This window comes from Haematobia irritans, chromosome 4, assembly GCF_050003625.1.
Source record: "Haematobia irritans isolate KBUSLIRL chromosome 4, ASM5000362v1, whole genome shotgun sequence".
Lineage (NCBI taxonomy): Eukaryota > Metazoa > Arthropoda > Insecta > Diptera > Muscidae > Haematobia > Haematobia irritans.
Genome location: NC_134400.1, coordinates 121,404,759 through 121,430,888, shown reverse-complemented (window position 1 = coordinate 121,430,888; position 26,130 = coordinate 121,404,759). Strand labels below are relative to the sequence as shown.

The window sequence follows — 26,130 nt, the reverse complement described above, 5'->3', positions numbered from 1 at the left end:
TTTAGTTTACAGGAAAAGAGGAGCGTGAGCAGCTGCAGCATAGGTCAATGGTGCAGAATATGCCAATGGGGCGCTGTATGCCAAGGGACCAGCCGCGTATTTTGCGACAACAGGAGCAGCAATGGGTGCAGTATAGGCAGCTGCCACAGGAGCAGCAATAGTCTTGGCTACAACTGGAGTGGCAACGGGGGCAACAACTGGAGCGGTAGCAATACCATTATAATTACGGGCAATCACTTGACTACTGGTGGCTGTCACAAAGGGAGCTGGAGCAGCAACTACAGCAGCTGGGCCAGTGTAGGCCAATGGAGCTCCCAAGAATCCTGGTTTGGCAGCGGCAGAGGCAATGATGGCAAAGATTACAATGACCTATAAATAAAATGATTTTGTGATTTAATATTCCTTAAAATTATGTCACAAATCTTAATATTTCTTCATTAAGATCAACTTACGGATTTGAACATTTTGATGAAATTGGTTTGTATTGAATACGGATTCAACTTGGTAATGATAATTTTAAATTATAGTATCGAAATTTATACTTCTAGACAAGGGTGAACACCATATGGCTGGTGTTCTTGAAGATCGCTAATAAAAATACAATTCACTGACCTAGCCAATAATCAAACATTTATCCATTATATTGCCGGTATATTGCCTTATGGTTGCTATGCTCATGGCATATTAACTAAGCTGAAGAGGGCTAATATGAATATTCTCTAACATATTACTGTGACCAGCAGTATGTATTTATGTCCTACACACGAACTGAATTTCATTATGAGTAACAATCTCTTATAATTCAAGAGTTAGTTAAGACACGAAGTCTATATAAATAGAGGCCAAGCATGATGTTTCGATACATATTTCCAATTCTTTTTCTCCTAAGAACCTAAAAACGTAATCATTACTCAAAATGTTCAAATTCGTAAGTTTTTGCAGAAAAAGAAAAACATTATTTAACGGAAATAATATGTGATCAATTTCTTTCCATTTTAGGCTATAGTCTTTTTTGCCTGCATTGCCTTCGCTGCTGCTAAACCAGGATTGTTGGCTGCTCCATTGGCTTATACCGCTCCAGCAGCTGTTGTTGCTGCCGCAGCTCCAGCTCCTTTTGTCACAGCTACAAGTAGCCAAGTGATAGCCCGTAACTACAATGGTATTGCCACAGCTCCAGTTGTTGCTCCTTTAGCGGCCCCTTTAGTAACTAAAACTATTGCTGCTCCTGTAGCTGCTGCCTATACTGCTTCCATTGCTGCTGCCTACAGAACTCCCATTGTAGCTAAATATGCTGCTGCAACTCCCCTAGCTTACAGTGCTCCACTGACCTACTCCGCACCATTGACCTATGCTGCTGCCCATGCTCCTTTATTATTGTAAAATATTTGGAAGTGTAACGAGGATTTCGAACTGATTATTATACAATAAAACTTAATTTATTTAATGGAAATATATCATGCATTGTTTTTAATGTAGCAGCATCACATATGCAGCACTTATGGGAAATCAATGCAGCTTATGCTTACACTGAAAACAAAAAGCTTGAGTGGTTCCAAAGATTTTGTCTTTACACTAATGATTTTGGCATTGGCATCCGAGCCAAAGAAGCGGAAAATTGAAGTAAGCATACACGCTCACAAAAAATCGCTTCTGTAACATATACTCCCAAACATATTTTGCTTCAAGCATATACATTTTTGGGTATTGCCCAAACATTTATATGTTTGATCTCTTCCAATATATAATATGTTTGAAAGCATATTGGTCTAAACAATATATGATGGGGTAGTCTAAGTTCCAAACATTTTGTATTTTTGTATCCAAATTCAATAATGTTGTCTTCCAAAAAACAATATGTTATTATGTGAACATATAATATGTTTGGAAGCATTTTGCACCCAAAAATATTATATGCTTAAAAAAAAATTCTCCCAAACAATATTGTGCTCAAAATTTTATTTATTTATTTATATATTTACAATCATAATGAATTATGAAAATAAACAGGTAATATAGGTGCTAACAACTTAGGTTTTCGACCTGAATGCTCAAAATTTTGTTTCTGCCCAATTGTATATTCCCCCACATCTTTCTCACTTCCACGAGATTTTTTAGTTCTTAGCACCTTTTTCTGTAATACAAACATTGTAGAAGAAACTATTCAATTGTATGATTTTTTTTTATTTTAATTTTACCTTTTGCCGGACGGGGATTCGAACAGCGGACCACACAGTTTGTAAGGATCAAAGAAGTAGCTGATCAATTGCCCAAGGAAAAATAAAATGTTAATTTTGTAATAACAAGCAACAACCACCAACTTAATTCAATATCGCTCCCAGTTAAATAGTGCTCCAAGCTACTAAACACATATATGTTTATAGGCTATTTCTAAATTAATATATGTTTGCATCCAAGCATATTATATTTACAAACATTTTATGTCCCAAACATAATATGTTCTAACATATTAACATATATGTCCCAAACATGTTATGCTAGTTTATGAACATTATATGCTTGCACTCAAAAATATTGTGTTTAAAAATTTGTGTTCCAAACATATAATGTTTATAGCCAAACATATGAAAAACAGTCTTTTTCATTCGTGTACTTTTATGATACATTCCTCTTCTAAAGTTGAGGTTTTTGATTCTAGGGCACTAATTTTATTAAATTTTCCTTTTTATACCCTCCACCATAGGAAGGGGGTATATTACCTTTGTCATTCCGTTTGTAACACATCGAAATATTGCTCTAAGACCCCATAAAGTATATATATTCTGGGTCGTGGTGAAATTCTGAGTCGATCTGGGCATGTCCGTCCGTCCGTCTGTTGAAATCTCGCTAACTTCCGAACGAAACAAGCTATCAACTTGAAACTTGGCACAAGTAGTTGCTATTGATGTAGGTCGGATGGTATGGCAAATGGTCCATATCGGTCCACTTTTACGTATAGCCCCCATATAAACGGACCCGCAAATTTGGCTTGCGATTGCTCTAAGAGAAGCAAATTTCATCCGATCCGTCTGAAATTTGGTACATGGTGTTAGTATATGGTCTCTAACAACCACGCCAAAATTGGTCCACATCGGTCCATAATTATATATGGCTCCCATATACACCGACGGTCAGATTTGGCTTGCAGAGCCTCTTGGAGGAGCAAAATTCATCCGATCCAGCTGAAATTTTGTGTATGGTGTTAGTATATGGTCTCTAACAACCACGCAAAAATTGGCCCATACCGGTATTAATTATATATAGCCCCCATTTAAACCGATCCCCAGATTTGACCTCCGGAGCTCTTGGAGGAGCAAAATTCATCCGATCCGGTTGAAATTTGTACGTGGTGAAATTTAGTACATTGGGCTAGTAGGCTAGGCCGCTAACAACTATGCCAAAATTGGTCCGTATCGGTCTATAGTTATATATAGCCGATCTCCAAAAATAATCTACCAAAATTTTATTTCTATAGAAAATTTTGTCAAAATTTTATTACTATAGAATTTTTTTTTTCAAAATTTTATTATTATAGAAAATTTTGTCAAAATTTTATTACTATAAAAAATTTTGTCAATATTTTATTTCAATAGAAAATTTTGTCAAAATTTTATTTCTATAGAAAATTTTGTCAAAATTTTATTACTATACAAAATTTTGTCAAGATTTTATTTCTGTAGAAAATTTAGTCAAGATTTTATTTCTATAGAAAAATTTGTCAAAAATTTATTGCTACAGAAAGTTTTATCAAAATTTTGTTTCTATAGAAGATTTTGTCAAAATTTTATTTCTATTAAAAATTTTGTCAAACTGAATTATATACGTATTTAATCGGCCTTTTTATACCCACCACCATAGAATGGTGACGGGGGTATAATAAGTTTGTCATTCCGTTTGTAACACATCGAAATATCGATTTCCGACTATATAAAGTATATATATTCTTGATCAGGGAGAAATTCTAAGACGATATAACGATGTCCGTCTGTCCGTCTGTCTGTCTGTTGTAATCACGCTACAGTCTTCAATAATGAAGCAATCGTGCTGAAATTTTGCACAAACTCGTCTTTTGTCTGCAGGCAGGTCAAGTTCGAAGATGGGCTATATCGGTCCAGGTTTTGATATAGTCCCCATATAAACCGACCTCCCGATTTGGGGTCTTGGGCTTATAGAAATCCTAGTTTTTATCCAATTTGCCTGAAATTTGAAATCTAGAGGTATTTTATGACCATAAAGAGGTGTGCCAAAAATGGTGAGTATCGGTCCATATAGACCGATCCCCCGATTTTACTTCTTGGGCTTATAAAGGGTGATTCTTTTGAGGTTAGGATTTTCATGCATTAGTATTTGACAGATCACGTGGGATTTCAGACATGGTGTCAAAGAGAAAGATGCTCAGTATGCTTTGACATTTCATCATGAATAGACTTACGATCTGCCACAACGTCGAATTTTCAGTGAATGGGCCCTAGAAAAGTTGGCAGAAAATCAGCTTTTTTATCGACAAATTTTGTTCAGCGATGAGGCTCATTTCTGGTTGAATGGCTACGTAAATAAGCAAAATTGCCGCATTTGGAGTGAAGAGCAACCAGAAGCCGTTCAAGAACTGCCCATGCATCCCGAAAAATGCACTGTTTGGTGTGGTTTGTACGCTGGTGGAATCATTGGACCGTATTTTTTCAAAGATGCTGTTGGACGCAACGTTACGGTGAATGGCGATCGCTATCGTTCGATGCTAACAAACTTTTTGTTGCCAAAAATGGAAGAACTGAACTTGGTTGACATGTGGTTTCAACAAGATGGCGCTACATGCCACACAGCTCGCGATTCTATGGCCATTTTGAGGGAAAACTTCGGAGAACAATTCATCTCAAGAAATGGACCGGTAAGTTGGCCACCAAGATCATGCGATTTGACGCCTTTAGACTATTTTTTGTGGGGCTACGTCAAGTCTAAAGTCTACAGAAATAAGCCAGCAACTATTCCAGCTTTGGAAGACAACATTTCCGAAGAAATTCGGGCTATTCCGGCCGAAATGCTCGAAAAAGTTGCCCAAAATTGGACTTTCCGAATGGACCACCTAAGACGCAGCCGCGGTCAACATTTAAATGAAATTATCTTCAAAAAGTAAATGTCATGGACCAATCTAACGTTTCAAATAAAGAACCGATGAGATTTTGCAAATTTTATGCGTTTTTTTTTAAAAAAAAGTTATCAAGCTCTTAACAAATCACCCTTTAGAAACCGCAGTTTTTATTCAATTTACTTGAAATTGGAAATCTAGAGGTATTTTTGGGTCATAAAGAGGTGTGCCGAAAACGGTGAGTATCGGTCCATATTTTAGTATATCCCCCATATGAACATTCTCCCGATTTAACTCCTTGGGTTTCTAGAAACCGTAGTTGTTATCTGATTTGCCTGAAATTGTAAATATTCTGGTATTTTAGGCTCACAAAAACGTGTATCGGATTAAGTTTTTAGCGGTCCATTTGGTAATGCCTCCATATAGACCGACTTCACTTCTTGAGGGTGAAGAAGGCGCACTGATCATGAAAATTGCTTGAAACTCAATGTAAAATTTCCAGATTTTACTTCTACAGATTTAAGATTTCAAATCAAGACGTTATTTTATAATTTTCTTGCACACTTTCAAGAGATGTTAATATTTCCTCTAAAACTCAAATAAAAATGGTTCTTATAAATCCAGAATCTGATATAGTCCTCATAGGTGAAATCTTTAAATTTATCTTCGGGAAGTGTCCTCAAGCCCTCCTGAAATTTCACAGGAAACCCTAATATTTGGTTCATGGTGGTGGGTATTTAAGATTCAACCCGGCCGAACTTAGTGCTGTATATACTTGTTTTGTTTAATATATACTCCGTATGGACTAACTTACAATTGAAGAGACGGTGTTAAGAAGTTTTAAGATACCTTGCCATCAGCAAGTGTTACCGCAACCCAATTACTTCGATTGTGGTTGACAGTCTTTAGTACAAGTTTCTAAGCAATCCATGGTGGAGGGTACATAAGATTCGGCCTGGCCGAACTTACGGCCGTATTTACTTGTTTTTTTTTTTTGTAAACTAGCGTAATTAATTAGATTTTGTAATTTCCTGATTGACTTCAAAAATATATTTTTGTGTAGGATGTTATAAAATGTTCGCATTCATAACATCCTCTTGTTCGTTAGACCAATAATAAGAGTTTTAAGCGAATTGGTACATAAATGTGCCCTTAGCTTAATTCCTTGTGTCTTTGGTTCAGAATGTCGTTAATACAAGGCGAAATCCTCAGGCATCAGTACTTCAAATTTATAAAAATGAAAAGTAAAAATAACCACCAAGTTTTTTTTCCAATAAATTATTTTTATTTTTCAGAAAAGTTCGAGTCCGTTTATTTAATCTTATGTTTTGTTTTGTTTACAAAAAAACGGGAGCATGAGCGGCTGCAGCATAGGTCAAAGGTGCAGAATATGCCAATGGGGCGCTGTAAGCGAAGGGACCAGCCGCGTATTTCGCAACAACAAGTGCAGCAATGGGTGCGGTATAGGCAGCTGCCACAGGAGCAGCAATAGTCTTGGCTACAACTGGAGTGGCAACGGGGGCAACAACTGGAGTTGTGGCAATACCATTGTAGTTACGAGCAATCACTTGACTACTGGTGGCTGTCACAAAGGGAGCTGGAGCAGCAACTACAGCAGCTGGGGCTGTGTATGCCAATGGAGCTCCCAAGAATCCTGGTTTGGCAGCGGCAGAGGCAATGATGGCAAAGATTACAATGACCTATACATAAAATTATTATTTGAGTTAGGAATCCTTAAAAAGTTTACTGAGATTAACTTACGGATTTGAACATTTTGAGGAAATTGGTTGTGTTTCTGAATATGGATTCAATTTGGAATTGATACTCTTAAACGATGAAACATCGAAATTTATACTTCTAGACAATGTTTAAAACGACATGACTAGTGTTCTTGAATACAGCTATTCAAAATACAACTCACTGACCTAGCCAATAATAAAACAGTTAGTCATTATTTCGGTATATCAGTTTATCATGGTATATCGATATGTTCATGGCATATTAACTAGGCTTGAAGAGGGCTAAAACGAATACTCTCCCACACATTTATGTGGCCAGCAAGTATGTACCATACATGAACTGAATTTCATTACGAGTAACAATTTACTATAATCCATGTGTAAAGCCATAAAGCTAGTATAAATAGTGTTCAAGCATGATATCTCCATACAGATTTCAAATTCTATTGCTGTCAAGAACTAGAAAGATCAATCATCACTCAAAATGTTCAAATTCGTAAGTTTCTTTTTTGGAAAAAAAAAAATTATATGTTATAATAGGAATGACATTTGTCTATTTTTATACCCTCCACCATAACTTTGTCATTCCGTTTGTAACACATCGAAATATTGCTCTAAGACCCCATAAAGTATATATATTCTGGGTCGTGGTGAAATTCTGAGTCGATCTGAGCATGTCCGTCCGTCCGTCCGTCCGTCTGTTGAAATCACGCTAACTTCCGAACGAAATAAGCTATCGACTTGAAACTTGGCACAAGTAGTTGTTATTGATGTAGGTCGGATGGTATTGCAAATGGGCCATATCGGTCCACTTTTACGTATAGCCCCCATATAAACGGACCCCCAAATTTGGCTTGCAGACCCTCTAAGAGAAGCAAATTTCATCCGATCCGGCTGAAATTTGGTACATGGTGTTAGTATATAGACTCTAACAACCATGCAAAAATTGGTCCACATCGGTCCATAATTATATATAGCCCCCATATAAACCGATCCCCCGATTTGGCTTTCGGAGCCTCTAAGAGAAGCAAATTTCATCCGATCCGGCTGAAATTTGGTACATGGTGTTAGTATATGGTCTCTAATGACCATGCAAAAATTGGTCCACATCGTTGCATAATTATATATAGCTCCATATAAACCGATCGCCAGATTTGACCTCCGGAGCCTCTTGGAAGACCAAAATTCATCTGATTCAGTTGATATTTGGTACGTGGTGTTAATATATGGCCTCAAACACTCACGCAAAAATTGGTCGAAATCGGTCCATAATTATGTATAGGCCCCATATAAACCGATCCCCAGATTTGACCTCCGGAGCCCTTGGAAGAGCTAAATTCATCGGATTCGGTTGAAATTTGGTACGTGATGTTAGTATATGGTATCCAACAACTATTCATGAATTGGTTCATATCAGCCCATAATTATATATAGCCCCCATATAAACCGATCCCCAGATTTGACCTCCGGTGCCATGTGGAGAAGCAAAATTCATCCGATCTGTTTGAAATTTGGTACGTGGTGGTAGTATATGATATTTAACAACCATGCTAAAAGTGGTCCATATCAGTCCATAATCATATATAGCCCCCATATAAACCGATCCCGAGATGTGGTTTTGGAGCCTCTTGGAGGAGTAAATTTCCTACGAGTCAGTTTAAATTTGGTACATTGTGCTAGTATATGGCCGTTAACAACCATGCCTAACTAGGTCCATATCGGTTTATAGTTATATATAGCCCTCAGATAAATCGATCCCCAATCACACAAAAATTGGTCCATATCAAGTTCATAATTGTATATAGCCCCCATATAAGCGACCCCCATATTTCAATTCTGGCTCCCTACGTACCGTGCAAAAGTCCATATCGATTCGTAATTATTTGTAGACTTACATACCTTTTTGTCTAATATATACCACGTGTGGACTAACTCACAATTTAAAAAACGATTTAAGATACCACAACCCAAGTCTTTCGTAGAAGTTTCTACGCAATCCATGGTGGAGGGTACATAAGATTCGGCCTGGCCGAACTTACGGCCGTTTATACTTGTTATATTTTAGGCTATTGTTCTCTTTGCCTGCATTGCCTTCGCTACTGCTAAACCAGGTTTATTGGGTGCTCCTTTAGCTTATACTGCCCCAGCAGCTGTTGTTGCAGCTCCAGCTCCTTTTGTCACAGCCACCAGTAGTCAAGTCATCGCTCGTAATTATAATGATATTGCCACAGCTCCAGTCGTTGCCGCTGTAGCAGCTCCTTTAGTAGCTAAAACTATTGCTGCCCCAGTAGTTGCTGCCTATACAGCCCCCATTGCTGCTGCCTACAGTACTCCCATTGTGGCTAAATATTCAGCTGCAACTCCCCTAGCTTACAGTGCTCCTCTGACCTACTCTGCACCTTTGACCTATGCTGCTGCCCATGCTCCGCTATTATTGTAAAAAAATTGTAAATTTTTCCAATGTATCGAAGATTTTAAACTGATTATTATACAATAAAACATAATTTATTCAATGAAATGTGAAGTATTTTATTCATTCTTGCGGTGAAAAATTTTGGAAAATTTTAATTTATTGCGTAAACATATTGCGCAAACAAACGTTTAAGAAGTCCCCAATTTGGTGCTATGTAATTTCAAACAAAAAATTCTCGCTAAGTTAATTAAGTCAATGATTGAAAATTTTAAAATTTTTAATTAAAAAATTAATTGATACAATTAACTTTTTAATCAAACTCGGAAGACTAAGTTAGCTGAAAAAAGTGATGGACATTTCTTAAATTTTAAATTAAAAATTTATTTCAAACAACCAATTCTTAATCAAACTAAAAACACTAAATCAATTCAGAAAGTAATTGAAAATATTTATATTTTTGTTTTGCAATCAATATCAATTAAATTTTTAATTGAATCAATTAACAACAAGTATATACGGCCGTAAGTTCGGCCAGGCCGAAGCTTATGTACCCTCCATCATGGATTGCGTAGAAACTTCTTCTAAACACTGCCATCCACAATCGAATTACTTAAGTTGCGGTAACGCTTGCCGATGGCAAGGTATCTTAAAACCTCCTAACACCATCTTCTACATTGTATATAAGTCCATACGTGGTATATATTAAAAAAAAAAATCAAAAAAAATCGATCCAATACGTATATAGTTCAGTTTGACAAAGTAGACATACAATTTTGACAAAATTTTCTACAGAAATAAAATTTTAACAAAATTTTCTATAGAAATAAAATTTTCACAAAAAAAATATAGAAATAAACTTTTGACAAAATTTTCAATAGAAATAAAATCTTGGTAGATTATTTTTGGCTCGAGTGGCAACCATGATTATGAACCGAATAAAATTTGAACAAAATTTTCTATAGAAATAAAATTTTGATAATGATGAAAATTTTATTATGAACCGAATAAAATTTTAACAAAATTTTCTCTAGAATAAATTTTGACAAAATCTTCTATAGAAATAAAATTTTGACAAAATTTTCTATAGAAATAAAATTTTGGTAGACTATTTTTGGCTCTAGTGGCAACCATGATTATGAACCGACATGGACCAATTTTTGTGTGAATGGACCAATTTTGGTATGGTTGTTAGCGTCCATATACTAAAACCACGTTCCTAATTTGAACCGGATCGGATGAATTTTGCTCCTCCAAGAGGCTCCGGAGGTCAAATCTGGAGAATGTTTTATATGGGGGCTATATATAATTATGGACCGATATGGACCAATTCTGGCACGCTTGTTAAAGATCATATACCAACACCATGTTCCAAATTACAACCGGATTGGATGAAATTTGCTTCTCTTTGAGGCTCCGGAACCCAAATCTGGGGATCGGTTTATATGGGGGCTATATATAATTATGAACCGATGTGGACAAATTTTTGCATGGTTGTTAGAGACCATATACCAATATCATGTACCAAATTTCAGGCGGATCGGAAGAAATTTGCTTCTCTTTGAGGCTCCGGAACCCAAATCTGGGGATCGGTTTATATGGGCGCTATATATAATTATGGACCGATGTGGACCAATTTTTGCACGGTTGTTAGAGACCATATACCAACATCATGTACCAAATTTCAGCCGGATTGGATGAAATTTGCTTCTCTTGGAGACTTCGCAAGCCAAATCTGGAGATCGGTTTATATGGGGTCAATATATAATTATGGACCGATATGGACCAATGTTTGCATGGTTGTTAGAGACCATATACCAACATCATGTACCGAATTTCAGCCGGATCGGATGAAATTTGCTTCACTTTGAGGCTCCACAAGCCAAATCTGGGGATCGGTTTATATGGGGGCTACATATAATTAAGGACCGATATGGACCAATTTTTGCATGGTTGTTAGAGACCATATACCAACATCATGTACCAAATTTCAGCCGGATCGGATGAAATTTTCTTCTCTTTGAGGCTCCGCAAGCCAAATCTGGGGATCGGTTTATATGGGGGCTATATATAATTATGGACCGATGTGGATCAATTTTTGCATGGTTGTTAGAGACCATCTACTAACACCATGTACCAAATTTCAGCCGGATCGGATGAAATTTGCTTCTCTTTTAGGCTCCGCAAGCCAAATCTGGGGATCGGTTTATATGGGGGCTATATAAAATTATGGACCGATGTGGACCAATTTTTGCATGGTTGTTAGAGACCATATACCAACACCATGTACCAAATTTCAGCCGGATCGGATGAAATATGCTTCTGTTAGAGGCTCCACAAGCCAAATCTGAGGGTCCCTTTATATGGGGGCTATACGTAAAAGTGGACCGATATGGCCCGTTTTCAATACCATCCGACCTACATCGATAACAACTACTTGTGCCAAGTTTCAAGTATATTGCTTGTTTCGTTCGGAAGTTAGCGTGAATTCAACAGACGGACATGCTTAGATCGACTCAGAATTTCACCACGACCCAGAATATATATACTTTATGGGGTCTTAGAGCAATATTTCGATGTGTTACAAACGGAATGACAAAGTTAATATAATAATCCTATGATGGAGGGTATAAAAATAATTGAAATTTGCTAATTAAATCAATTAATTTTTCAATAACGTATCTTTTATGCCCAATTAAAACTGTGATTGATACTATCATTTTCATGATTGAAGACATTTCAATTAAAAAAAATAATTGGATCAATTAATTTCGTGATTAAATCAGGAAACATTTTTTTGTGTGCGCAATCATTGTTGTAATTATTCTTTCAATTTTACATATATGTCTTTCGTTATCTAACTCTGTCGCCATCTTTATCTTTTTCCTATATTCTTATCAGCTCTCTCTCTAACGTTTCTAAACATGTATATATATTTATACGAAATTTCTAAATTAATATATGTTTGCATCCAGAGATATTATATTTAAGAAATTGTAATGTCGCATCAGCATATATGCCCCAAACATCCCAACGAAAAAAGAGCTTCCAAAAAAGTAGTTTGAATCCCCAATTTGTGATCCGAAAGTAGTGCAAACTTGGATCATCTCCAATGAATTTTACAATGGGCTTATCATAGAACGGAAGTACATCATTTTTTGATCCTTTGCACTGCTTTAGAAGTTGTGCCTTGGACGTTCATTTGGATGAAGAAATTTAAAAAAGTGAAAAACTATTTTTTTATTAGTATTTTTTGTTACACTTTTATTATCTTATTATCTAATTTTTACAAATTGAAAAACTTCTTCGCTTCCCTGGGATTGAACCTGGGTCTGTTGGCACCATAACAGAACGCCTTAGCACACTCAGCCACAAACGCCATTGCAGAGGATGCATCAAAACGTCTATTCAAATGTTTGTGACATGAACCTAATATGACACCACGGCATGAAATTCTAACTACTTCCTGAGATGTTCTTTATGAATGAAAAAATTAAGAACGCTGGTTCAATCTCCCGGATTTTTTTTTTTTATGATTGTTTTATTTATGACATGTACAACAAGAATATTAGATTCTTATAATTACAGTTACATGTTACAATTATCCATTTAATATAAAATAATAACATTATAATACCTAAGAATAAAAGTTTTGGTAAATTTACATTTGATATTGTGAATCCATGAAGAAAAAAAATTTAACATATGTATATAAAAATGGAAAAGACAAAAAATTGAAAGAAATTATATTAAAACAAAAAAAAAAATTAAATTAAAACAAAAAAAATATACGATTCAAATTGAATTGATATAAAAATTACACTATTGTAAATAAAAATTGAAAGGTGTAAGAAATAGGGTAAAACAAAAAAAATAACCATAAATAGAAAAGAAAAAAAAAAACATTTTTTTAAATATATTTCTAAAAAAAATATTTTTTTTATGTTATACATCGTTTTTATTTTGTTTTATTTTTCGGCATATATTTTTGTATAAATATATATTTTCCATTAAAAATCAACAAAAATTTAAAAATTATCGTAACTTGCAAAAACTTCTCAAAAGGACTTCCATGGAAGTGTAAAAGTCAAACCGCACAGGTTCAAATGATTTTTTTATTGATTTTCTATTCTTTTTTGCGAAATTTATTAGTCCAAAACTTAAATTTTCACTTAAAAAGGCCTAAATTCCGTACTTTCTAAGACTTGTCCAAAAAGACAGCATCGGAAGTGTAAAAACTTGATGGGGTATTCCAGGATGCGCTTTAAAATAAAGTTTTGTGGACTTGTCCAAAAGGACTGTATTGGAAGTCGAAAAAACTTGATGGGAGATTCCGGGATGCGCTTTAAAAGAAATGTTTGTGGAGAAAATTCATAAAGTATATATATTCTGGGTCGTGGTGAAATTCTGAGTCGATCTAAGCATGTCCGTCCGTCTGTTGAAATCACGCTAACTTCCGAACGAAACAAGCTATCGACTTGAAACTTGGCACAAGTAGTTGTTATTGATGTAGATCGGATGGTATTGTAAATGGGCCATATCGGTTCACTTTTACGTATAGCCCCCATATAAACGGACCCCCAGAATTGGCTTGCGGAGCCTCTAAAATCTGGCTGCAATTTGGTATATGGTATTGGTATATGGTCCATAATTGTATATAGCCCCCATACACACAAAAAAAATTCACGAAAATTTTTCTAATTAAAATTTTAATTGAGTTTTAAAAAATATTCAATTAAAAATTTAATTGATTCAACAAATTTTTTAATTGAAACAAAAATCAATCACAAAAATAATAGTATCAATTAATTTTTTAATTGGATCAATTAACTTTTTATTTGACATTCAATTAATTTTTTAATTGATACTATCATTTCTGTGATTGAAGACTTTTCAATTAAAAATTAATTGGATCAATTAATTTCGTGATTGAATCAGAATTTTTTTTTGTGTACAAACCGATCCCCCGATTTGGCTTTCGGAGCCTCTAAGAGAAGCAAATTTTGTCCGACCCGGCTGAAATTTGGTAAATGGTATAAGTATATGGTCTCTAACAACTATGCAAAAATTGGTCCACATCGGTCAATAATTATATATAGCCCCCATCTAAACCGATCCCCCGATTTGGCTTGCGGAGCCTCAAAGAGAAGCAAATTTCATCTAATCCGGCTGAAATTTGGTACATGATGTTGGTATATGGTGTCTAACAACCATACAGAAATTGGTCCACATCGGTCCATAATTATATATAGCCCTCATACAAACCGACCCCAGATTTGGTTTGCGGAGCCTCAAAGAGAAGCAAATTTCATCCCATCCGGTTTGGTATGTGGTGTTAGCATATGGTCTCTAACAACCATGCCAGAGTTGGTCCATATCGTCCATAATTATATATAGCCCTTATATAAACTGATCGCCAGATTTGAGGGCCAAAATTCATCCGATCCGGTTGAAACTTAGTTAGTGTTTGGTCTCTAACAACCATGCTAAAATTGGACTATATAGGTTTATAATTATATATAGCTCCCATATAAACCGATCCCAACTCCCGGAAATTCACGATTGTCACTCAAGCTAAAAATAATCTACCAAAATTTTATTGCCATATAAAATTTTGTCAAAATTTTAGATTTCTATAGAAAATTTTTGTCAAAATTTTATTTCTATAGAAAATGTTGTCAACATTTTATGCCTTTAGGAAATTTTGTCAAAATATAATTTCTATACAAAATTTTGTCAAAAATTTATTTCTATAGAAAATTTTGTCGAAATTTTATTTCTATAGAAAATTTTGTAAACATTTTATGTCTTTAGGAAATTTTGTCAAAATATAATTTCTCTACAAAATTTTGTCAAAAATTTATTTCCATAAAAATTTTTGTCAAAATTTTATTTCTATAGAAAATTTTGTCAGAATTTTTTTTCCGTAGAAAATTTTGTCGAAATGTTATTTCTATAGAAAATTTATGAAGCATTTCATAGTTGGAGAGGAATATTTTGCAAAATTATCCAAAACATCAAGAATTCTACCAATCTACCAAACAGTAAAAAATCTGCATATCGGTTCGTAATTATTTCTTCACTATATATACCGGTCAAGAACAGAATATATACGTATTTAATCGACCTTTCTTTTGTCTACTATATATCCCGCATGGACTAACTTACAATTTAGAAGATGATGTTACGAAATTTTAAGATGCCTTGCCATCGGCCGCAACCCAAGTAATTTAATTGTGGATGACCGTTTATAACAGGTTGGCTGATAAGTCCCCGGTCTGACACATAGATGGCGTCGCTTTTGTTATTGTGAAAAAAATGGAAAAAAAGGAATTTGGTGTTTCGATAAAATACCGTTTTCTGAAGGGAAAAAATACGGTGGAAGCAAAAACTTGGCTTGATAATGAGTTTCCGGTCTCTGCCACAGGGAAATCGACAATAATTGATTGGTATGCAAAATTCAAGCGTGGTGAAATGAGCACGGAGGACGGTGAACGCAGTGGACGCCCGAAAGAGGTGGTTACCGACGAAAACATCAAAAAAATCCACAGAATGATTTTGAATGACCGTAAAATGAAGTTGATCGATATAGCAGAGGTCTTAAAGATATCAAAGGAACGTGTTGGTCATATCATTCATCAATATTTGGATATGCGGAAGCTCTGTGCAAAATGGGTGACGCGCGAGCTCACATTTGACCAAAAACAACAACATGTTGATGATTCTGAGCGGTGTTTGCATCTGTTAACTCCTAATACACCCGAGTTTTTCCGTCGATATGTGACAATGGATGAAACATGGCTCCATCACTACACTCCTGAGTCAAATCGACAGTCCAAAGCGTGGAAAAAATGAACAACAAACCTCAAATATTTCAAATTCCACTAATCCAATGGAATGGTAAATCTTAAAAAAAACAAGTAAGGAAAGTCTAAAGTCGGGCCGAGCCGACTATATTATACCCTGCACCACTTTGTAGATCTAAATATTCGATACCATATCACATCCGACAAATGTGTTGGGGGCTATATATAAAGGTTTGTCCAAAATACATACATTTAAATACCACTCGATATGGAAGAATTTGATAAACTTCTACAAAATCTATAGACTCAAAATTTAAGTCGGCTAATGCACTAGGGTGGAACACAATGTTAGTAAAAAAATATGGGAAACATTTAAATCTGAAGCAATTTTAAGGAAAAGTTTATTTATCGCTCGATATATATGTATTAGAAGTTTATGAAAATTAGAGTCATTTTTACAACTTTTCGACTAAGCAGTGGCGATTTTACAAGGAAAATGTTGGTATTTTGACCATTTTTGTCGAAATCAGAAAAACATATATATGGGAGCTATATCTAAATCTGAACCAATTTCAACCAAATTTGGCACGCATAGCAACAATGCTAATTCTACTCCCTGTGCAAAATTTCAACTAAATCGGAGTTAAAAATTGGCCTCTGTGGTCATATGAGTGTAAATCGGGCGAAAGCTATATATGGGAGCTATATCTAAATCTGAACCGATTTCTTCCAAAAATCAATAGGGATCTATTCTGAGCCAAAACACATACTTGTGCCAAATTTGAAGTCGATTGGACTAAAACTGCGACCTAGACTTTGATTACAAAAATGTGTTCACGGACAGACGGACATCGCTATATTGACTCAGGAGCCCACCCTGAGCATTTTTGCCAAAGACACCATGTGTCTATCTCGTCTCCTTCTGGGTGTTGCCAACATATGCACTAACTTATCATACCCTGTTCCACAGTGTGGAGCAGGGTATAAAAACTTGAAAACAAGTGAAACCAATGTACAATTCGTTAAATAAATTATGTTTTATTGTATAATGACCAGTTGCAAAATCCTAAGTATAGTGGTAACAATTCCAATTATTTTATAATAACAAAGGGGCATGAGCAGCAGCATAGGTCAAAGGAGCATTGTAAGCTAGGGGAGTTGCAGCAGCATATTTAGCCACAATGGGAGTACTGTAGGCAGCAGCAATGGGAGCTGTATAGGCAGCAGCTACAGGAGCAACAACTGGAGCTGTGGCAATACCATTGTAGTTACGGGCAATCACTTGGCTACTGGTAGCTGTGACAAAAGGAGCTGGAGCGGCGGCAGCAACAACAGCTGCAGGGGCAGTATAAGCCAAATGAGCACCTAACAAGCCTGGTTTAGCAGCAGCGAAGGCAATGCAGGCAAAAAGGGCTATAGCCTAAAATGAAAGGAAATTGGATCCATATTATTTCCAAATAATGTTTTTTTCTGTTCTGCAAAAACTTACGAATTTGAACATTTTGAGTAATGATTAATTTTTCAGGTTCTTAGATGAAAAAGAATTTAAAATCTGTTTGGAAACATCATGTTTGGCCTCTATTTATACCGGCTTCGTGGCTTATCTTTTGGACTATATGAAATTCTTACTCATAATGAAATTCAGTTCGTGTTTAGTACATACACACTGCTGGTCACATTATTGTTTGGGAAAATATTCATAGTAGCCCTCTTCAGTCTAGTTAATATGCCATGGACATAACAATATTAAGGTGATATGCTGTACGTAATAGCTAACTGTTTTTATTAGTGGCTAGGTCAGTGAATTATATTTTGAATAGCCGTATTCAAGAACACAAGCCATAGGCGTTTCAACCTTGTCTAGAAGTATAAATTTCGATGCTTTTTCGTTTAAAATTATCATTACCAAGTTGAATCCGTATTCAATACAAACTCATACAAATTTCCTCAATATGTTCAAATCCGTAAGTTAAAAATCTTAATGAAATTTCTAAGGAATGTGAAATCACAAAATCATTTTATTAATAGATCATTGCAATCTTTGCCATCATTGCCTGTGCCGCTGCCAAACCAGGATTCTTGGGAGCTCCATTGACCTACACTGCCCCAGCTGCTGTAGTTGCTGCTCCAGCTCCCTTTGTAACAGCCACCAGTAGTCAAGTGATTGCTCGTAACTACAATGGTATTGCCACAGCTCCAGTTGTTGCCCCCGTTGCCACTCCAATTGTAGCCAAGACTATTGCTGCTCCTGTGGCAGCTGCCTATACCGCACCCATTGCTTCTCCTGTTGTCGCAAAATATGCTGCTGGTCCCTTCGCTTACAGCGCCCCATTGGCATATTCTGCACCATTGACCTACGCTGCCACCGCTCATGCTCCTCTTTTGTTCTAAATAATCTTGAAGACGACCACAAATAATTTAAATAAAAAAGAACTGCCTTATAAATAAAAATAATTTATTGATGAAATATGAATGCTTTTTTCGTATTGGGCAATTTTACCGTGCTGACTTTAGTAGCTCCCTTTCTTACAAACGACGTACGGCATACAGTTTTTGGAAACGGAACTAATATAATCTTACATATATTCCAAACATTTTCGAAAGGATATTCGGCATTGCATTAGATTGTTCTTTAAAACATTAACGGTCATATCATGTAGCTCCGTTAACCTTCAACAGCCAGTTAACAGAAAGCACATGCAAAAAAATAATTCTTTCCTCCCAAACGAAATTTTAGACAAACGACCGTCGTTTACAATTTGCTTTTCTCTGTAAGGCAGTTTTTTGGAAGAAACTGCCTTACAGAGCACTCAGTGATGAGAAAGAAGTTCACCACTGTGGTGTCACAATGGACACAATGAATACAAGGGCAGTTCGGAAACTTCTTACCCTAGCACAAAAAGCGCGGTATAAACAGAAAAAAGTTAAGTGTTTTGGAAACTTCCATCTCTGTTATGAACACATGTTAAATTTTGTTTCGATCTGGCAACTCCTTCATATAGAAACACAAAGATAATTGAGTATAACAAGATTAAGCATTGTGCTCTTATAAAGAGAAAACAAATGTCAAGGTGCCCAATAAACACAAACGTTTGAAAAATACTAAAATGCAATAATTTTTCAAACATTTTTTCAAAGGATTAGGGTAATATTCAAGTTGAGAAATTGTTGAGAAAATCGCGTTCTCAACAAAAAACAGACATTACCCTCAACAGTAAAATTCAACACAATAGCAATAATCTCTCAATTGTAATCCTCAAATTGAAATGCATTGCTACTCAATAATTTCTCAAACAGTTTTCAATGTGAGACAAATTAAAAACTAATATTGCTGCGAATATTTTCTAACCACAATTTGCATGAAAGTCAATCCCAGTTCTTACTGAAAGTCAACACTAAATTTCTAGTGATTTTGTACATTTTATTAATTTTTTTCGTTAAAAATATAATAATATTAAAAATAACATTAACAATATATAAAAATAATAATATGTTATAATACCAATCAAAACATAATTATCTTATTAAAGGTATTAATAACTAAAACTATCAATACAACTTTAAATAACTTAAACATTTTTCATGTATAATTTCCCCCATAATGTTGGTGTCACATAACTATTAATTAATTAATTATTAATTAATATGCTGACAATTTCAAATAATTACTATCGAGGAACTTGCTGGCCTGCGTGTTAGAATAGATTCCATCAAGAGGAATTCACAAAATATCAAACTGATGACGGAATGTAAATTGATGTAATGCACATTTTCATCCAGAAGTTCTTGATTTAGGAACTGTTGCACTTTGTTTTAATTGGTTGCACTTTGCAAGTTTTCTGGAATCTTTTCTTTGTTGTTTCCTTCATCATTTTTTCACCGGTCAACATCTTCCAAGAATATAACATCCAATGATTTTAGTTTTCTGCAAAACAATCGAGTTTTGTGATTTCCATTACGTTTTCATTTCACTTTTTATTTTGACTTACCAATTATAATTACCGTTTTGGATTAATTTCAGTTTTATGTCAATAAAAATAACTGACCACGTACTTCGTGGCACAAAATGTATTGAAACCCACAAAACTCCTCAAGAACGTTGGTGTCACAAAATTCTTGTAAAACTCACTAAAATTCGGGAAATTAGCAAGGAACTTGATGATTAGAGAGTTAGAATAAATTTCCAGCAATTTCAATTCACAAAATATCAAATTAAACCGATGATGCGATGTAAATTAAACTATAGGCGTGATGCGAATTATCACCCAGTAGTTGATATGGAAAAGCATAAATACCAACTTTAATTCATTGTACTTTGATTTACGGAAACTTTCTCTTTTCGATAAGCCACCATCATTTTTCATTGGTCAACCTCTTAATGTTTCCAAGAATGCAGCATCCAAATATTTTAGTTTTCTGCAATGAGATTTAAATTTAGTGACTTCTCTAAAGTGTTGATTTAATTTTTCATATTGACTTACCAATTATTATAAACTATTTGAAGCAGTTCCAGTTACTTGTCCAACATTTTTTCATCGGTCAGCTTTTTAATGTTTTAAAGAACGTAGAATCCATAATTTTAGTTTTCGGCAAAGAGATATAATTTAGTGTCTTCCTTAAATTTTCATATCATTTTTTATTTTCACTTACGTATTATTAGAAACTATTTGGAGTAAATTCAGTTTTTTGTCTAAAATGTTTTTTATTTCTTTCAATTGGCCACGAACTGCGTTGCACAAACAAGTATTGAAAACCACATGGTTTTTTCGTTGCATTTTAGGGTAGTGTTTTGTCAAAGTTTTCTCATATTATCTTCAACCCCTTTTCAAAGATTTCGTCAACATTTTGGCAAATTGGAAGTAATTCGCAAACAATTTGAAGATGTATTGAATATGAGCTGTTTCAAGTCAAGTTGAATTTATGTTGATAATTATAGTTACCCTCAAACTGAAAAGTTGTTGCATTTGAAAAACGTTCATCCTGTGTTTATTGGGTGTAGAGGGCTATGAGAAAAAATTGTTTTATTTGTCAATTTTTTCCAAAGCAGCTCTGCCCAGGAATAAATTTAAAATGGCAATATTCACATAAAACCATAATGAATATTCGCTTTAAAATACACATACGTTTTATTTAAATTTTCTACAATCGTTTTGGTATTGCTTTTGTGGGTTTTTATTCAGAAATTTATGAAAAACGCTAATGTTATGATATTTTCCGACGCAAACGGCAGTACATTTGAGAGACACGTCGACGCAAACTTTATGATATTTTGTTGGCAGAGTCCTCTGGTGCTTCAGTTTTGCTATGACCAGACTGCATCTTCTTCTCAATTATCTTTGGAAACAAGTGTTCAAAAAAATTAGAAATGCGTGCTGTCATTAAATATTTAAATAAAAAGGCTTATCGGGACAAGAAATTCATAATGATATGGTTAATGTGTTAGGTGAAAGTGCTCTTTCTATGCAACAGTAAAAAATTGCGTTGCTGAATTTAAACGTGGTTGTACAAGCATTGAAGATGAACCACGTAGTGGACTTCCAAAAACAGCAACAACAACAGAAATTGTAGCCAAAGTGCATGATATGGTATTAAATGATCGACGAATAAAAGTGCGTGAAATTGTGAAATCTCAAATGATCGAGTCCATTTAATTTTGCATGAAGAACTACAGATGAAAAAGCTTTCTGCAAGATGGGTGCCGCATGCGTTAACAATCGATCTAAAACGCCTAAGAATGAACATTTCTCAAGCTTGTTTGGATCGTTTTAAGCGAAATAAAATGGATTTTAAGCGTCGTTTCATAACTGTTGATGAGACATGGATCCACCACTATACTCCAGAGACAAGAGAACAATCCCAACAATGGACTGAAGCTGGAGGAAGTGTCCCAAATAAGGCAAAAACAATTCAATCGGCTGGTAAGATTATGGCAACGGTTTTTTGGGACTTCAAAGGTATTTTATTGATTGACTATCTGCAAAAGGGTAATACATTCAGAGTACTATTGCAACCTTTTGGATCAATTAAATGTACAAATTCGAGAAAAACGTCCTGGCGTATAACACAAAAAAATAATTTTTCATCAAGACAACGCACCAGCGCACAAGAGTGTTTTAACAATGGCTAAAATCAACGAATTAAAGTACGAGTTCCTTGACCACCCTCCTTATTCTCCTGATTTAGCTCCCAGTGACTTTTACTTGTTCCCAAATCTAAAAAAAATCCTTGTTGGCAAGCGTTTTACCTCAAATGAAGATGCAATTACAGTTGTAAATCACTATTTTGAAGACCTTGAGGAAAACTATTTTATTCAAGGGATACAATTGCTAGAAAAGCGTTGGACTAAGTGTATTGAAGTTTCAGGAGATTATATTGAAAAATAAAAATATTTTTTAAAAACTAACTAGACTCTTTCATTAATAGGCTAAGAAGTTTCCGAACCGCCCTCGTATATACTCTTTTACGAAATTGTGCCTATTTGGATAGATATCACATAACTATAAGCAAAAAACAGAACATTTCTAAAAATTTTACCACGTAAATGAAATCGCAAATGATATTAGTTTGTCCTAAATTTCGTTGTGGAGGAATTAAATTTTTTTTGTACGGAAACTATATCGAAATTTTCCATATATTAAATCCGCCTTAAATGTAAAAATTAAATTAAAATTTTTAGCTATGTCATTTGTGTCATATGTACTTAGTAAATCCCAACCATCTATGATCTAAAGTATGAATTCGAATAAAAATCTTGGGCAAGATTCATTAAAATTTACAAAAGATTCATTTGATTTGAAAAAAGTTTCATTTGTAATGAAAAAGGTTTCATGTGATTTGTAAAAGGTTTCAATTGATTTGAAAAAAGTTTCATTTGATTTTAAAAAGGTTTCGTTTGATTTGAAAAAGGTTTCGTTTGATTTGAAAAAGGATTCATTTGATTTGAAAAAAGTTTCATTTGAAATGTACAAGGTTTCATTTGACGTGAAAATGCTATATATTCATAATGTATTATGGTTATAAATATTATAAAACAAGTATATAAGTATATAAGTTCAGCCCGGCCGAATCTTAAATACCCACCACCATGAATCAAATATAATAGTTTCCTTTGAAAACTCTTCATCGGTGCGGGTATCTTGATAATATATATAGGATTTAAGGGGGTTTGATGACAGATATTCTGCCAAACAGATCAATTCAACCAGTACACTTCCCGAAGATAAATTTAAAGATTCTACCTATGAAGTCTAGATCAGACTCTGGATTTATAAGAACCAATTCTCTTTGAATTGTAGAGAAATCATAAACATATCGTGTAAGTGATGAAAAAAGTATTGATTTGAAATCTTAAATCCGTAGATTTTTACCGCCGTTAATTAGATGATAACGAGGAGTAAAATCTGGAAATTTTACTTTTAGTTTCAAGCAATTTTTATGATCAGTGCTCTTGCTATACCCTCAAGAAGTGAAATCGGTCGATCGATCAATGCCTTACATAATGGACCGGTAGAAATAAATGCGATACAAATTTTTGAGTGTCCAAAATACCAGTATATTTACATTTTAAGTCAAAGTGGATAAAAACTACAGATTCTAGCAGCCTAAGAAATAATTTCGGGAGTTAGTTCTATATGGGGGCTATACCAAAACATGGACCATCGACACACCTCTTAATGTTCCTCAAATACCTCTAGAATTCCAATTTCAGACAAATTGGGTAAAAACTACGAAATCTTAATTCGGGCGTCTATAAGGGCGCTATACCAAAACTTGGACCGATACGGATCATTTTCGACACACCTCTTTATGGTCCTAAAATACCTCTAGATTTCTAATTTCTGGCAAATTGGATAAAAACTACGGATTCTATAAGTCCAAGAAGTAAATTTGGGAGATCGGTCTATATGGGGGCTACAACGAAACATGGACCGCTACACCCCATTTTCTGCAAACCTATTTGTAGTCCTAAAATACATCTCGATTTCCAATTTTAGGCAAATCGAATAAAAACTACGTTTTCTAGAAGCTCAAGACCCCAAATCGGGGGATCGGTTTATATGAGAGATATATCAAAACTTGGACCGATACTCCCCATTTTCGACACACCTATTTGTGGTCTTAAAATACCTCTAGATTTTCAATTTCATGCAAATCAGATGGCAAATACAGTTTCTAGACGCCCAAGAAGTAATATAGGGATATCGGTCTATATGGGGGCTATACCAAAACATGGACCGATACATCCCATTTTCGGCACATATATTTCTGGTCATAAAACACCTCTAGATTTCCAATTTCAGGCAAATCGGGTTGTACATACAGTTTCTAGACGCCCAAGAAGTCAAATCGGGAGATCGGTCTCTATGGGGTCTATAACAAAACATGGACCGATACACCCCATTTTCGACACACCAATCTTTGGTCCTAAAATACCTCCAGATTTTCAATTTCAGGCAAATTGGATAAAAAATACAGTTTCTGGACGCCCAAATCCGGAAATCGGTCTATATGGCGGCTATACCAAAACATGGACCGATTGGCACAATTTTCGGCACACTCTTAGATGGTCCTAAAACACCTCTAGATTTCCAATTTCAGGCAAAATTAGGGGTTTTAAAAGCCCAAGACCCCAAGGTCGGTTTATATGGGGACTATATCAAAACTTGGACCGATATAGCCCATCTTCGAACTTGATCTGTCTGCAAACAAAGCACAAATCTGTGCCAAATTTCAGGACGATGGCGCCATTATTGAAGGCTGTAGCGTGATTACAACAGACAGACATGGTTATATCGTCTTAGAATTTCTCCCTGATCAAGAATATATACACTTTAAATAGTCGGAAATCGATATTTCGATGTGTTACAAACGGAATGACAAACTTATTATACCCCCATCACCATTCTATGGTGGTCGGTATAAAAATAAATTCTGAATTTAAAAAATTACATAATATACTTCTCAGCTAACAAAAAAAACGGATTTTTTTCACAAATATTTCTTTTTAAGAGCATCGCGGGATCTTCCAAAATTCCTATGATGTAATTTTGGATCAGTCTTAAAGAAATGCGCTGTGTGGCCGTTTAAAGTAAATAATTAAAGATTTGAATGCAGGTTCAAATTCCCGGAAATATTACGTTTTCACATCCTTTGCATTGCTTTAGAAGTTGTTACATGGAAGTTCATTTGAATGAAGAAATTTAAAATTTCAAATTAATTATATAAATTTTACAACTTGAAAGACGTTTTCACTCCGATCAGGGGTTGAACCTGGGTTTGTTGGGACCATAACAAAACGCATTATTTCACTCAGTAACAAACGCCATTCAACTCGAAGCATCGAAAACGTCAATTCAAATATTTGTGATATGATCGTAGTATGAGACCAAGGCATAACATTCTAACTACTTCCCGAGATGTTCTTTTAATTATATTCCACCAGTAAGAAATGCGGTGATATTAAATACGATTTGGGTCACCAAATGATATATATAATAGCAGCGTTAAAGGAATTTAAAAAACACTACAAATTGTTTTTAAATAGTTTCTATTTGTAATCATTTGGAAGATTTTCGTAACAATAGTAAAAAATCAATTATTTTACAATAAGAGAGAAGCATGAGCAGCAGCATAGGTCAATGGGGCGGAGTAGGTTAAAGGAGCACTGTAAGTTAAAGGAGCAGTGGCAGCGTATTTAGCAACAATGGGAGTACTGTAGGCGCTAACAACAGGTGATGTATAAGCAGCAGCTACTGGAGCAGCAACAGTTCTGGCTACAACAGGCGTGGCAACGGGGGCAACAACAGGAGCTGTAGCAATGCCATTGTAATTACGAGCAATCACTTGACTACTGGTGGCTGTGATATAAGGAGCTGGAGCGGCTGCCACTACAGCAGCTGGAGCAGTATAAGCCAATGGAGTACCCAAGAAGCCAGGCTTAGCAGCAGCACAGGCAATGAGGGCAAAGATGACAACAGCCTGTAAATTATTAAGATTAAGAAGATTAATGGATTGGATTAAGGAGTATGAATATGAAAAACTTACGAATTTGAACATTTTGAAATGAGTTTGATTTGATTGAAATCTCAATTATGT

General features: G+C 35.0%; 6 protein-coding genes and 1 long non-coding RNA gene across 7 annotated transcripts; 3 read left to right on the top strand and 4 right to left on the bottom strand.

Annotated features, from left to right (window-relative positions):
• Positions 1-26,122, bottom strand: LOC142235750 (uncharacterized). Its single transcript, XM_075307009.1, has 4 exons — positions 26,080-26,122; positions 25,640-26,013; positions 18,308-18,431; positions 1-369 (listed from the first exon to the last, which is right to left on the bottom strand). Exons 1-4 carry the CDS (start codon positions 26,089-26,091, stop codon positions 7-9), a joined length of 873 nt encoding a protein of 290 aa, XP_075163124.1. The 5' UTR covers positions 26,092-26,122; the 3' UTR covers positions 1-6.
• On the top strand, positions 917-1,380 carry LOC142234851 (uncharacterized). Its single transcript, XM_075306056.1, has 2 exons — positions 917-928; positions 1,000-1,380. Exons 1-2 carry the CDS (start codon positions 917-919, stop codon positions 1,378-1,380), a joined length of 393 nt encoding a protein of 130 aa, XP_075162171.1.
• LOC142234849 (uncharacterized) lies at positions 6,343-6,891 on the bottom strand. The gene is made up of 2 exons (XM_075306054.1): positions 6,842-6,891; positions 6,343-6,780 (listed from the first exon to the last, which is right to left on the bottom strand). The coding sequence occupies exons 1-2, from the start codon at positions 6,851-6,853 to the stop codon at positions 6,418-6,420; spliced, it is 375 nt and encodes a 124-aa protein (XP_075162169.1). The 5' UTR covers positions 6,854-6,891; the 3' UTR covers positions 6,343-6,417.
• Positions 7,304-9,259, top strand: LOC142234852 (uncharacterized). Its single transcript, XM_075306057.1, has 2 exons — positions 7,304-7,315; positions 8,885-9,259. The coding sequence occupies exons 1-2, from the start codon at positions 7,304-7,306 to the stop codon at positions 9,257-9,259; spliced, it is 387 nt and encodes a 128-aa protein (XP_075162172.1).
• LOC142234858 (uncharacterized) lies at positions 17,132-17,536 on the bottom strand. The gene is made up of 2 exons (XM_075306063.1): positions 17,525-17,536; positions 17,132-17,455 (listed from the first exon to the last, which is right to left on the bottom strand). Exons 1-2 carry the CDS (start codon positions 17,534-17,536, stop codon positions 17,132-17,134), a joined length of 336 nt encoding a protein of 111 aa, XP_075162178.1.
• On the top strand, positions 17,988-18,431 carry LOC142234855 (uncharacterized). The gene is made up of 2 exons (XM_075306060.1): positions 17,988-17,999; positions 18,064-18,431. The coding sequence occupies exons 1-2, from the start codon at positions 17,988-17,990 to the stop codon at positions 18,424-18,426; spliced, it is 375 nt and encodes a 124-aa protein (XP_075162175.1). The 3' UTR covers positions 18,427-18,431.
• On the bottom strand, positions 19,436-20,132 carry LOC142234862 (uncharacterized). The gene is made up of 2 exons (XR_012721726.1): positions 20,025-20,132; positions 19,436-19,960 (listed from the first exon to the last, which is right to left on the bottom strand). It is a non-coding gene; the product is annotated as an uncharacterized LOC142234862 (long non-coding RNA).
• Positions 26,123-26,130: the final 8 nt, after the last annotated feature.